The sequence below is a fragment of the Teleopsis dalmanni genome, chromosome 1 (genome assembly GCF_002237135.1).
Source record: "Teleopsis dalmanni isolate 2A chromosome 1, ASM223713v2, whole genome shotgun sequence".
Lineage (NCBI taxonomy): Eukaryota > Metazoa > Arthropoda > Insecta > Diptera > Diopsidae > Teleopsis > Teleopsis dalmanni.
The window spans coordinates 56354357-56368204 of NC_051846.1; the positions used below are offsets into that span (position 1 = coordinate 56354357).

At 27.9% G+C, this 13848-nt stretch overlaps 1 protein-coding gene across 1 annotated transcript; it reads right to left on the minus strand.

The window, feature by feature from the left end:
* Positions 1-12775: 12775 nt before the first annotated feature.
* On the minus strand, positions 12776-13738 carry LOC119672366 (proteasome subunit alpha type-4-like). Its single transcript, XM_038083391.1, has 3 exons — positions 13684-13738; positions 13399-13601; positions 12776-13342 (listed from the first exon to the last, which is right to left on the minus strand). The coding sequence occupies exons 1-3, from the start codon at positions 13684-13686 to the stop codon at positions 12799-12801; spliced, it is 750 nt and encodes a 249-aa protein (XP_037939319.1). The 5' UTR covers positions 13687-13738; the 3' UTR covers positions 12776-12798.
* Positions 13739-13848: the final 110 nt, after the last annotated feature.

Below are 13848 nucleotides of genomic sequence, written 5' to 3' on the forward strand. Positions count from 1 at the left end.
AGTGGATATATATAGTATAGATTCCTAGAATTTTACTTTCGTATGCCAAGCGTTCCAGAGCTATCTATCTGGTTGTGCAGGATTTAACAGACAAGTAAATATAACTTAAAAATTTAAAAATAATTCTAAAATCAATTACTGAAGTCTTTTTTTAAACATACTTTCCCAGATCTATACAAATTAATAATATTTAACACAGTTTCATATAAATGAAAATATTATAATTAATGATTCTTTTTTTGAATCAAACAGCAGCTTTTCTATATATAAAGAACATTTTGAAATACTGAAATTTACAATAAAGTTAACAAACTTAATTAATTATTAAAAGTGCATTTTTGTTCGTATGAGATTCTTATTAATGACTTTCAATATAAGAACCAAAGGAAGGTTTTAGTAAATTAATGATTTAATCGCTGACCTAAAATAAAATTTTTAAATTAATAATCTAGTCGGGTTATTCTAAAATGTTTAACAAAGTTGGGTTTAACTTTTCAAAAATTTAATTTATTTTAAAATTAATATACAATTTACAGCTTTAATGTGAGAGAAATAATTAGTTGGAAGATAGATAAAAACTTGTTTCGTTGTTAAAAGTTAATATAAAAAATTCCATTATTATAATACACTGCATTATACTTTCATACAACTTAGTTAAATTATATTTTAAATTAAAAATTATTTTCTCACAATTAATTTTAATGTATAAATTAAAAACTATAATTATATTATATTAATTGTTAATTTATTTATTAATCTGTTTAATAAAAAAATTTTTAACTATCTAACAAATAAAATTTTTATATAAAAATACTAAATGCAAGTTTATCGTTATTATTTATTTGGCTCCATTGTTTATTGCAGAATTCCGCATTTAAAGTTTTTTTTTCATTTAAAATTAAAATTTTTTATAGAAATATAAATTTTTCTTTTTAATTACTTATAATTCATATTATTCAAGTACAATAATTACTAAAATGACATATTTTTAAATTTAATATTCTTAATAAAAAAACTTACCCACATACGGGGTTTCAAAAATGACGTACCGGGATTTTATGGCTTTATAAAGCGAGTGATTGACGTGTTTTCAATTTCATTTCTGGATTTATATATTACGTTGAAATTAATTAAAAGTTTTTGTTTTTAAATCTCGTATATATTATATACATGGAATAATATATTGCTTATTCCATTATATTATATTAAAGTTAATTTTAAAAATAAAAAAAAAACTTTACTACTTAACTTCTTTTAATTGATTATAAATTGATTATAAATTATTTATAAATTGATTATAAATTGATTGTAATTGTTATTGAATATTATAATATATTATTATGACGGTATTCATACTCGTACTACTGTTTGTAGTGACGATGTCCCTTGATGAAGTACCGATATCGTTATAGGATTTAAGTTTTTTGTATTTCGGATGACTTACCATAAAATATTATTATCTCTGTGAAAATTACGAATGCTTTACAAAATAGTGTTTACTAATAAACATGTGAGTATCTTGGTTTATTTTTAGCATAGCTTGTACATCTGATAATGGACCTATGTTTTACTATGTATATTTCCATGCTTTATATTACAAAATAAAACGTTGTTAATATTACAGTTGCTCTAAAAATTTGTACTCTACATATTAACTCCAGTATTTAAAATGGTAGTTGAAGGCGTTATAAAGCAGGAAACAATTTACTAAGTTATGTATTTTAAAAATAGTAAATAAATATTATTTAGTTTTGTGAATATGTGGAAGGCCAAGTGTTTTTAGATTCCTTTCTATTAAGAATTTTGGTTGGTTTTTACCTCTTGTAAGCACTTAATTCCGGTTGATATGCATCGACTTATTTTTTCGTAGAATTTTTATTTATAAATTATATTTGATAGTGACTAGCATGAAAAAATCTACTTTTATTTCTGTTAATTTAAAAAATCCTTTGTTGTTAATAGTTATTTATTTCGATTACCAATTATTAAACATATTTACTAAAATTGTTGGTTATTTTTAATTGATCATAGTAAATGCCAACGATTTTTGTACAAATAACAACTGATAATAACGTATCTAAGCTGTTGTAAATTATACTATTAAAAAAGAAATACCATTTATCAAAATAATATCTCTTACAATTTTATTTCTCACTCGTTCCTTACTTCTTAACCAAAAAGAAAACAAATCAACAGGTATTACTATAATAAGTATATTGTTTATTTAAAACTGCTGTGTATACCTGTTATTGTTTGTGAATTTCTTTCATTTTTGAATTTATGCGTTTTCCGGTAAACTTATCGACTCTACGTGTAATTACTTCTACTTACTTAGTTGGTTATTACAGACGTGAGTCGTCCTTGACCGCATCGAGTAGCTTCCGCCAGCCAGACCGATTAGTTGCTTTTTGTCGCTAGTTGGTAGTACCGATCGCCCCTAAATCGTTTCTAACCGGGTCTTTCCAACTAAGATGCGGACGTCTTCTACCACGTTTTCCACATGCGGGTATCGAATCAAACACCTTTCTAGCCGGAGCAGTTATTTCCATTCGTACGACATGACCAAGCCAGCAAAGCCGCTAACGTCATTTTTGGAGTTCAAGCTGGTTCTTAAATAAACAAGTCTTTCACAACTTCGAAATTACAACTGTCAACAGTGACGTGGGTCCCAAGACGATCAGAAAATTTGTTTGTTGACAGAAAGTATGGAGAGTAAATCCACGTGTTATTACTTCTACAAATTTGTGTTCATATTTTTTTTTTTTTTTTAAATTATTTCATTTAATTGTATATTTGTAAATAGATAGTTTTCGCAGTATAATATTAGATATAAAGTAATTAAAAGGTGGAAAAAAAAAATAACAGTAAGACATTTGATCAAAATAATATATATTGACGATGTTTTAACATCAAAGTTTTTTTTTGTCTTATCTGAAGGTTGTTGAGCTGTGGGATTATCATACTGATGTAGTTTTATTTATTTGATAAATAATGAAACGATTTTCAGAATATTAATTTTATAATAATATTTTAGGATTTTCACTTTAAATAATTAAATCTGATTTTAAAAATATATTCATTCATTACTAAATGGACTTTCTTGCTGACATGCATTTTATTTAAATAGCTATATCGCGATATTTGTTAATTTCGATATTTTATCTAAAATAGATAGTTTAGTATTTTGCACTGTGAACTGAAAGGCATTTTGTATAATACTACTGTAAACAAGTAAACAAAAAAACAACGTTGTTATTGTATATTTATGTTTTCTTTACTAGCACAAAATTTTTAGATCTCTCTTAAAATCAACTGAACTCGAATTTACATATTACGCAGTGAAAAGATAATAATATAAAATATTAAGAACATATGGTAATTATTTATAGCAGTAATGATAATGCCCAGCATTATAGTCGAAGTGAACATTTCTGAAGAAAACATTGCTAATGTTTTCTGGAGTTTATTTGTTGATTCTAATGGTTTTTTAATTGGTACATTTGGATTCAACCTCTTGATCTGTCAAATTTTGTTGTTCAATCGAATATTTTTGGAGTAATCTAACATTTTTTTAGTCAGGTTACTAGACATTTATACTTTTCACAAATACATAGATTGAATCAAATCACAGTTTTTCTGTCAAATCATATAAAACAGCTGTCAATTTCAGGGTAATCTTGCTAGTCTGGCAAAATGTCTAGAGTGTTATCCATTAATCTCGAGCGTTATAACATTTCGTCCGAGATTTACCAATCGAAAATAAAAATTGCAATAAAACTGCTTTAAAAGAGCATCTTGATTGAAAAAATTACCCAAGACTACTGCTTGGTAAATCGGTACAAATTTTTTGCACTTTTTTTTATTATTCGGAAATATTAGCCACATTGCATTGTAAAAAGAACTAGCAAATCTAATGGAGATTTCTTGAAAACCTATTTTTTTTTGTTATAATGAATTGTTATAAAATTTTAATGTGGATGAAGATGCATAAAAAGTAGACTAAAAAATATATTCTTATAAGAAGTATTCAGAATTATTAAAAATGATTAAATAATTGAAATAATGCATAAATCAAATATTATATTATCGTTTTACGTAGAATTTATTTAGTGTAATTAAATTATGTCGGAGTATGACTCTATCCGTTTTATTTTTTCATAGCCCGCTTGAAGTATTATCTTCAAATATTTCAACGACAATTTCTTTTTTTTAAAGGACGTTATGACTTGAAACGCCTTCTTCGTATTGTAAATTCTAGCTTTGCAAACAGATAAAAGTCATAATATGTAAGAGAACAGTGTTCGATTAACAACATTCCCTAAGTGTTTCAAAAAATCTCTTCTCCAAGGAGAATGTAAGCATTCTGAGATTTGATAACGTGGTGTTGGTAAGTCTGTCAGTTTTTGCAAATAATTTCAGGGCTCTATCCTTTATGTATTTTTTGATGGGATCAATCTTGAGGTCCCTGAGGATGTCATTCGTCCTAATGTACCATGGTACTTTGAAAAGTCTTCTCAGACCCTGACTTTGTGCAATTTCTAGCTGGCAAATAGTAGTGTTTGAAGCTTTGTTAAACGCTACACAACCATATAGAAGTGACGGACGAATTATTTGGTTATATATCAACTTTCTGTCCTTAGTAATTTCTATTTATATACTTTTTATATAGAATGTATATATAAATAAGATGTTGAGTTACAATATTAATTAATATTTTTAAAGTAAATTTAAACTTTTTAAAATCCTTCTACTTTTATATAAAAACCAATTATACCAGTTGACTAAATCGAAATTTATGTGGCTGTCTTATTTGCTATTTTTGAATAATAAACTTTTTTTATAAAATTAATTTGTGGTCACAAAAATTATCTTATCATATCGCAAAAAAGTGATAAAAATTTTATTGATATATGAAAAATTTCATAATGTTTGTGTAAAGTTTCGAAATTATTGAAGATTTTCTATTAACTAAAAATTTTCTTGTAAATTTAAATTAGGTTAATTACTATTGTTACCAAATTGATTAACAAATTTCGAATAATATATGGTATATAATATTTTAAAGCATATAAAATTTATATAACTTCTGTAAAATATGTTTCTTTATACTTTATTTCTTCAATATAGATATCTTTATTTAAAAAATGAGTAATGGACTGTTTTAATATTTTTTTTTTTTTGAACTTCTATAAAAAGTGAATTTTTATGGTTGGTAACTTGAACTGATAATTTTTTTTTCCAATTGCATAGTAAACAATTAATAAAAAAATAAAAAAATTTTTCTACAATTTTAATTAAACCATTTATTTTTCTTATCTAGTAATAGCAGTTTTTAGTGTTTGTTTTGCAAAAAATTGTCTAATTAACTTTTCAATATTTTTATGATGAATCAATGACATATATTTTTTTAACTTTCATGGTATTATGTTAATGCGACATGTATATAAACTTATATACTATATTAACTTCTACATAAGTAGTAAATAAATTAAACAATAATTTGTTTATGTATAACCGAAGGCGTTATGTACTAACAATAAAATTAGTACTAACAAATCAGAAGTTTAAAAAATAACAAATTAGATTTCCTAATAATCATTATATCCGACATGGCTCGAAGCTTTCTAAATCTGTAATTCACACGGTTGTTCGAGTCGGTATTAATACTATTTATAATTTAAATGCTTTTTTCTATCTGTTCACTAGCGGCTAGTCTACCTTTCGCGTTTAAAATGTTTTGTCGATATATTTTCCTCAGGCATTCAAATCAGTTGGTTAGAATAATAAAACCGTTGAAAAAATGCGTTATCGATTTATAAGCGTACAAAAGAATTCTAAAAGAATCGTCTATAATTCCATTTAACTTATATTCTCTTAGCCATAATTAATAATAATTAATTTGCAATTAGTATTATGTGCACATCCAAAAAATTTTGGGTAATACATTTTCTTTAAGAAAACAATTGAGTTCCAATCAAGTGCTATCATTTAGATACTAACAAGTTAAAAGAAAATTTTTTAGCCTAGTATATGAAAGCGTATTAGTATATGTAAGACTTCGCTTTATTCATCAAACTTTCAAATTGAATGCAATCTAATATAGATACATTTTTTTTAAAATTATTTTTTGTCATTTTAAATAGGTCTTCGTATTGTTGATTACTTTTTCACTCTAGTCAAATCACGTTATATATTCTAAGGTTAGTTAGTAACAGTTGGAAATCAGATGTAAAGAATACTCGCTTTTTTATTGCGATTATCTTCTAAAAGTGCTAATAATAATTATACAATACTTACTATTGACCATTTGTCAAGGTAAACAATATGACACCTCTCACATTCTAATATACAGATTTCGTAATGTTTCCTATTTAACATGTTAGCTTGTTCGGCTGTCAGTTGGTGCTTATTCAACTGACTGTCGATTTATCTCCAGTGTTTAAAGACAAATCCATGTTTCATCTATTTGTACTCATAGTATGAAAAAATCCTGTTTATTGCACTAATATATGTCTAAACAACGTTTAGCTTTAGCAATTAGTTGCTTTAATTAGTACATTAGTAAATATGCCATCCATCTTAGTAACAGCCTTCTCATGACAGAAGACACTTAGAACAGTCTTTTAAATATTCATATAAAATATAATCCATTAACAAATCTAGTGATAAAAAACTTGGAACCGAAGCATTGAAAATTTGTGCAACCTTGGCTACTTGTGGATAAACACGATTAGTCATCGCTTCTAATTTGACAGGCACGAGTTCTAAGTCTGGAAATTGCTTTCCAACAAATTATATACGGACTTTAAACTAATTAAATAAAAATTTGAATATATCCTAAGGTCATTGATGATGAGTACTTGGCAATACTTGAAACAGCTTTGTATGGTCAGCGAAATTTCAATAATTTAATTAAAGAAATTTTGTTGTTGCTTCTTCAATACTGTTTGAACCCTTCTAATAATCCATAAACTTTCTGATGCTTAATCGAGATGAGCCTTCTTTTTCAATTTATAATTAGTTATAATCAGTTTAAAAGTACACCTATATTATTTAATTATGTTTTGTATACATTTATATAATAATGTTTTATTTATTTTACTAAAAATGTATTCTTAATTGACGTACCAGAAGTATTATTCTTCAGAATACACATTGGTCATATTGGATTCCGAAAACAGCCAACTTATCTGAATTTGTCTACAAATCTACCAATATTTATATGACCCGATTGTTAGGGTATTTACCACGATAAAATCATTTTTATGTACAGAGTCTTTATCATACTTATTGTCATGATATATTATAACAGGTGTTATTATAAGCAGTATTAGATAGATGCTAAACTTTATGAATACAGTGAGCGTAATTTACTTAGACGCACACAAAAAAAATGCTTTTATTTTTGTTAAAGAGCAAAGCTATTGATATTTTTTCATTATTGTTTTTTCTTTTCCATTACTAAACCTAAACAAACATAAAAGGAATGTGATTTTTATTTTGCAAAGTTATAATGATGAATTTCATAAAAAAGAAGCTAAGTAAGTGCGCAATTTTTATAGACGCATATATTTGTTTCGGTAGTTCGGACTAGTTTATTTGATTGTTCTGTAAGAAGGTTTGTATTTCATAACACATTAATATTTGAGCTAATATTCTAAAAGCAAAAACCATACAAATTCTTTACGAAATAGGCTCCGCATTTGCGCAAGTCGAATGGCAAAGGGAAAATTTCTAAGCGCTGAAGAAAAAGCCAAAATAGGGTGTTTACATCAAAATGGATTCTCAAAGAGGAAAATTGCAGGCCACATAAACCGATCGGAACACGTTGTAAGAAATTTTTTACGTTTGGGTGAGGAATATGGTAAAGCCCCTACGAATAACAAGCGAAATGCAAAGATAAATCGGTGACTCAAAAACCAAATAAAGGAAGAAGCAATAAAAAATCGGCTCAGTGCAGCTCAAATCGCATCAAAATTGCAGCTACCAATTAAAAAAAGAAGAGTACTGCAAATTTTACATGCAGATGGCCACATAAAATGGAAGAAAATGATGAAACGGCCCCCTCTGAAAGAAATGCACAAGAAGAATCGCATTGTTTTTGCTAAAAATCATATGCATTGGATCAAAGAATGGCACTCGGTTATTTTTTTGGACGAGAAAAAATTTAACTTGGACGGGCCAGACGGTTTCAGCTCTTATTGGCATGATCTTCGCCAAAACAATCCCATAAGAATGAGTAGAAACTTTGGAGGCGGATTTGTCATGATATGGGGTGGCTTTTCACTCCATGGAAAACTTACTTTGTGCTTCATAAATACAAGAATGAACTCAGAGAAGTACACTGAAATGCTGGATGACGTTCTTATAAAGTTTCTGGAGGAACACGCCGATCGGGATCTAATTTTCCAGCAGGATAACGCCGCCATTCATGTGTCCAAGCTTTCAAAGTCTTACTTCTCGTCGAAGCAGATAACGGTAATGAATTGGCCAGTAAGGAGTCCTGACCTAAAACCCATTGAGAACCTATGGGGAATAATTTCACGGAAGGTCTATGCCAACGGACGTCATTATTCCACAGTGAGTGAGCTCAAAGCATCAATCCAAGAGGCTTGGGACAAAATCGACGATGTGATTATCAAAAAATTGATAGATTCGATGCCAAATCGAATTTTTTCAGTTATAAACCAAAACGGAGGAATTACAAAGTATTAAGCATTGTCAAAACTGTGTAAACTCTTTGATTTCTTTTGTTTAAACATAGTGCGCCTAAGAAAATTGCGCGTTTATTTTGCCTTATTTTTGTGTTTTTGTACATATGTAAGAAGAATGATTGATATGAAATATATTTCTTTTTTGTTTTTTACTATCAAGCACTGCTTTTTCTTTTTCAACAAAAAAAACATTTATATTCGAGTTCGTTGTATCGTTTTTGAAAAAATATTAAGTGCGTCTAAGTAAATTGCGCTCACTATATATAGTTAGATCAATTTTGTATCTGTGGCCTTAAAATTAACAAAGAATAAATAAAATCTGTGGTTGGTTTATTTCAAACAAAGAATGTTTGATATTGTCACTTAATACCTTCGGCTCAAAAAGTACTCGGATTTTGTAAAATAAAACACCAAAGTTAAATTTTATTCAAAGTTGTATTTTATCCTTTAAAATATTTCTTTAAAGCGATACATTGCCAAACGCTTTAACCCAATCTTCCATTACCTTTTCGTAGCCGTGAAGGCCTTTAGTTCTTCACGAATTCTCTTTATCGAGTTCAATCTGACTCAAAGCGCTTACCACGAAGGTACAAGTGAGTTTAGGGAGTCAGAAAATCGCACGGATCCAGATCTGGGCGAATAAGTGCTGAAGCGATGACAGTGGTGCCGTGTTTGGTCAAAAAATCGCGTACAATAAGAATTTTCCATAGTAAAAATCGCGAAATGCACTTTAGGTAGTCTTACATTAACAGCTGCTGTAAACAAACTAATTGACAGATGGCGCTCAAATTTGTACCATATATCAAGAAAGGGTGTACCAAGAAAGGGTGAGCAGAAGGTATATATGAAACGGAAATTGTGAGCTGCAGAGTCAAATGATAATGAGAATTCTGTCTGTATTTTTGAAACAGTTCTATAAGTTCTTATTATAACTTTTATATCTTAGATTTTTACAATATATGTTTTATATTTCACTATATTTTAAAATTTGTTTTATTTATGCGCTTTAAAAAAAAAAAACAAATATGGAAATAAAAATATTCGTAAACGACTTGCTTTGGAGATTTTCTTTCAGTATTGAAAACGAAAGTTAAATAAACACTTGGTTGGGTGCTTAGTGCCTATTATAAGTGTAAATATTTTTACGATAGTTTCAACTTTTCAGGCATTTAAGTCCAAGCATTTTATGCTCGACTGTTGTGATAAGTTTATTTGCATGTTGGCATGTTAAATAAAGAAAACTAAAAACTGACAAAAGCATCCATCTTCACATATATGTATATAATTCTTCAGTTTTAATTATAACAGCTTTTTTCTGTTTTAAAATTTTCATGGTTTAGTTATAATTTTAACACAATTTGAATTATTCATATGTAATGTTTTTTGTATTTAACTTTCTTATATAAACGCAAATATGTATGCATTATATTAAATGAAGAATGCATGGAATACTAATAACTATAATAAAAAATTGAAGAGCTTTTGACGTTTCTAAGAAGTATGACTTGTAGTGATTTCAGAAAACTATTTTACATATCTTTACTCTTTATTTGCAATTATTTTGAAATAGCTTAAGGCAGCGTTACTCAAACTTTTTTTGAGATATGCTAGATCTGTGAACCTTTGTAGCCTCCTATCTGTCTTAGTATAATATATATAGTAGCAAATTGCAGCTAACGAAAAATTATTGTTCTAGTAAAACTTATCCTAATATCTCCTTTTTTTCATTAATTTTTTGTGTTTCAGTTCAGTTAGAAATTAAATTGCACTGAAGAGTAATATTTTGCAAAAGGAGTATCAATCTATATCTGTTGTAAAGTCTTTCTAAAAAAAATATACTAAATATTAGTGTTTCAAATACCTTTGTTTGTAATAATGTAGTATATTTTCGTAAGATCAAAAATCACTTCCCTAAACAGGAATTCCGTTTCTAAATAGTTAAATTGCTTACCTGTGAAGTGTACACCACACATTGGGAAACACTGGTTTAGGCTTTTGTCTATTACATGATATAAATTATTCATCGTTAGACCATATCAGCCTTGAATAAACATTCGTCATTAAAAGTGACTATATAAAGCGGTTAGATAAATTTATTAACATAATAATTTAATTGTTAACGTTTTATAGACTCACCATTTTAAACTTCCTCCATGTGACAAATTACCTTATAGTAGTATATTAATTATGAAATCAAATAAATATGTAAAAGTATATTAACTTTTTATAAAATTGATAAATTGACACCTCGCATACGATAAAAATATATATCAAAGTCTAAAATTTATGGTGGAGTGCTGCTGCATTTTATGTTGACCACAAACTAATTGGAAGACTTGAGTTTACTGAAGTAGTCCCACATCCAATTTCATGCCTTTATTGGATTACTTATTTACTTTTTGTTACCTGTGAAGTGGTCGGTCGTATTTTCTGTAGATATCTTGTTAATAATGTAATTACATCTCGTGACGGCATCTGTCTGCTTGTTTTCAATTTAAACTTTTTGTATTTGGTGCTAACTATTGGCAGTAGTGCAATGTTCAATAATGAAGCGTTACCCATTTGACCAATTTGCGCACAATTTCCGGTTCATGTGCCACAGTTGGATTGCTATTTAAGTGAATATTTATTGCGAATTATTTGCATATTCACACTTGTGTTAATCTTTGAATTGTTTTATGTAATTCTTACATCATCTAATATACAACATTTTATGTTCAATATGAACAGTGCATTTATTTTGCCAAACGTTATTTCCTTTAGTTTAGTTCACAATCGTGAAAAGCATTTATAACTGATCATAAACCAATTCATTTCTGCACTTGAATTTATTATTATCTATTTGTTGTTTAGTATATTTAAACTTGATATTTCTGATAATTATTTTGCTTATTATATACTATTTGTGCTATATCGTATTTTTAACATATAATTCGTTTTGTTAAAGTGTAATAGTTAGAGTATAAGTTAGAATTTATTATAGATAATGTTAGACTTTTTCAAACTTATCAAAATGTGACTAAATAAACCTCACGAGTTGTAGTAGGGTGTTCACATATTACATTATTTGTAGAATATTGATATGCAAAAATCCGATTACACGGACACATCTTTTCGATAGTAGATATCAGTAGACTCAACTACTTTTAACAATTTAGCATTTTAATTTATTTAACACATTTACAAAATTGAATTGTTATAATAAAATTTTATATTCCTGTGCAATAATTTAAATACTATGTGTAATCTAATACTATACTTTATACTATATATAAAACTCAGCAATTTGCAGATATGTTTTAAAAATTTTTTAATTTTACATAGTATTATTTTGATTTTATTATGACAAATACAAATCACCTGTTTTGCAAGAAATGTTATTTTCTTGCAATGTATCTCTTAATTGAATCTCAACGAATTAACTTTGAGGTTTCTTCATAACCCCACTCTACGCCCTGATTGCATTATTGTTTGTCATTTCATTAGACTAAGCAATAATTGACCTCAGATCTACATACCTCTCCGAACAGTCTGTAACCATTCTGAGATTCGATAACGCGGAGTTGGTAAGCCTGTCAGTTTTCGTAAATAATTTCAGGGCTCTTCATTGATTGACTGTAGAAAAATCCGTTGTTATCTGAGCATCTTAATGAATCGAAACCGTTCTCAAAAATAATATGAAGCATCGAAATTTTTAAACATTAACAGTAGAGTATAGGTACTCAAGTTATTCGGACATCGCATTATACTAGTAAAATAAATAGCGAAAATAAGGAATTGGTTATTCGTTTAGGTTGCTAACTATTAGTTTACATAGGTACGATCTATTGATTGGAATGGATAAATCACTAAAAGCAATAAAAAAACCGATGTATATAACAAAAGTATTCAATTGTAATTTTATCTATGGAGTAAAATGAGTTGAAGTAGCAGAAATTTGTAAACCAAATTTTTTATTCGAATAAATTTTTTGGCTTTAAAACTATATGAAAATTAACAACATAATAACATTTACAATGTTTATGATTAATAATTGTATAATCAAACAATAAAAATAAGATTGCATTTTAGACGTTAATTTCTTCTAATTATCTTCATCACATGACATATCTACATTTTCAAGTAACTCCTTTATTTCATCCTTCGTAATTTTTTCTATAACAATCTTATTGTCGATACGTTTCAAAGTCATTATTTTCACATTTTCTTCGTTTATTATACTATTTTTGGAGATCTTTAAAAATACTTTTAGAGCTAATTGTTTAGCTAGTTCCAAATTCGTTTTGAAATCGGTTTTAGTCAATTCTTTCTCCAATAAACTCTTTGCGACTTCAGACTCCCGTCCAATAGCAGTACATAACCAACCGTAATAACTTCCACTTGGATCTGAGTGAAATAGTTGATAACCGTAACGTTCATCCCATCCTATGTATAAAGCTGAAACGGCAAACGGACGATAAGTACCATATTGCGTGTAGGACTGAATGATGCTGGCTAAATGCCTTACCAATTCTTCACATGGCATTTGTTCACCATATTCCTCAACGTGTTCGTATACAGTATCCTGTAGCTCCGTAGTAAGTACAAGGCAGTCACCTGCAACACCAGACATCGCACAAATTGTGTCACTGTAAGATATTCATTAGTATTTATAATACCCAGACAATCAATATTGGCTACTCACTTTGAAAGTTGAAATAATTTTCCAGTGCATACAACGGTAGTATCCCTTAATTTGGTATCACCACCATCTTCCACGGCCAACAAAACACCATCTTCAGCTACAATACCAACACAGCTACCTGCATATGATACGGTCTCCATTGCGTATTCAACTTGATACAATCGCCCTTCCGGCGAGAATTTTTTGGCAGGTAATTCGTCAGACTTATAAAAAAATTGTTATTAGTTATTTGATAAAATTGAAATTTAAAGTTTTTATTTATATTAATTCGAAACGTATACTAACCATTATTTTTGGAAATTTATAATATTTTTCTTAAGCAAGATATAACGGATATGCAAGTTTAAGTTAATGATAAGAAAATGGAAAGAAAATTGACTACATTATTTAATTTGATTTTTCTGACATTTAATATAATGTTAACTTTTTTAATATTAATATTAATATTAA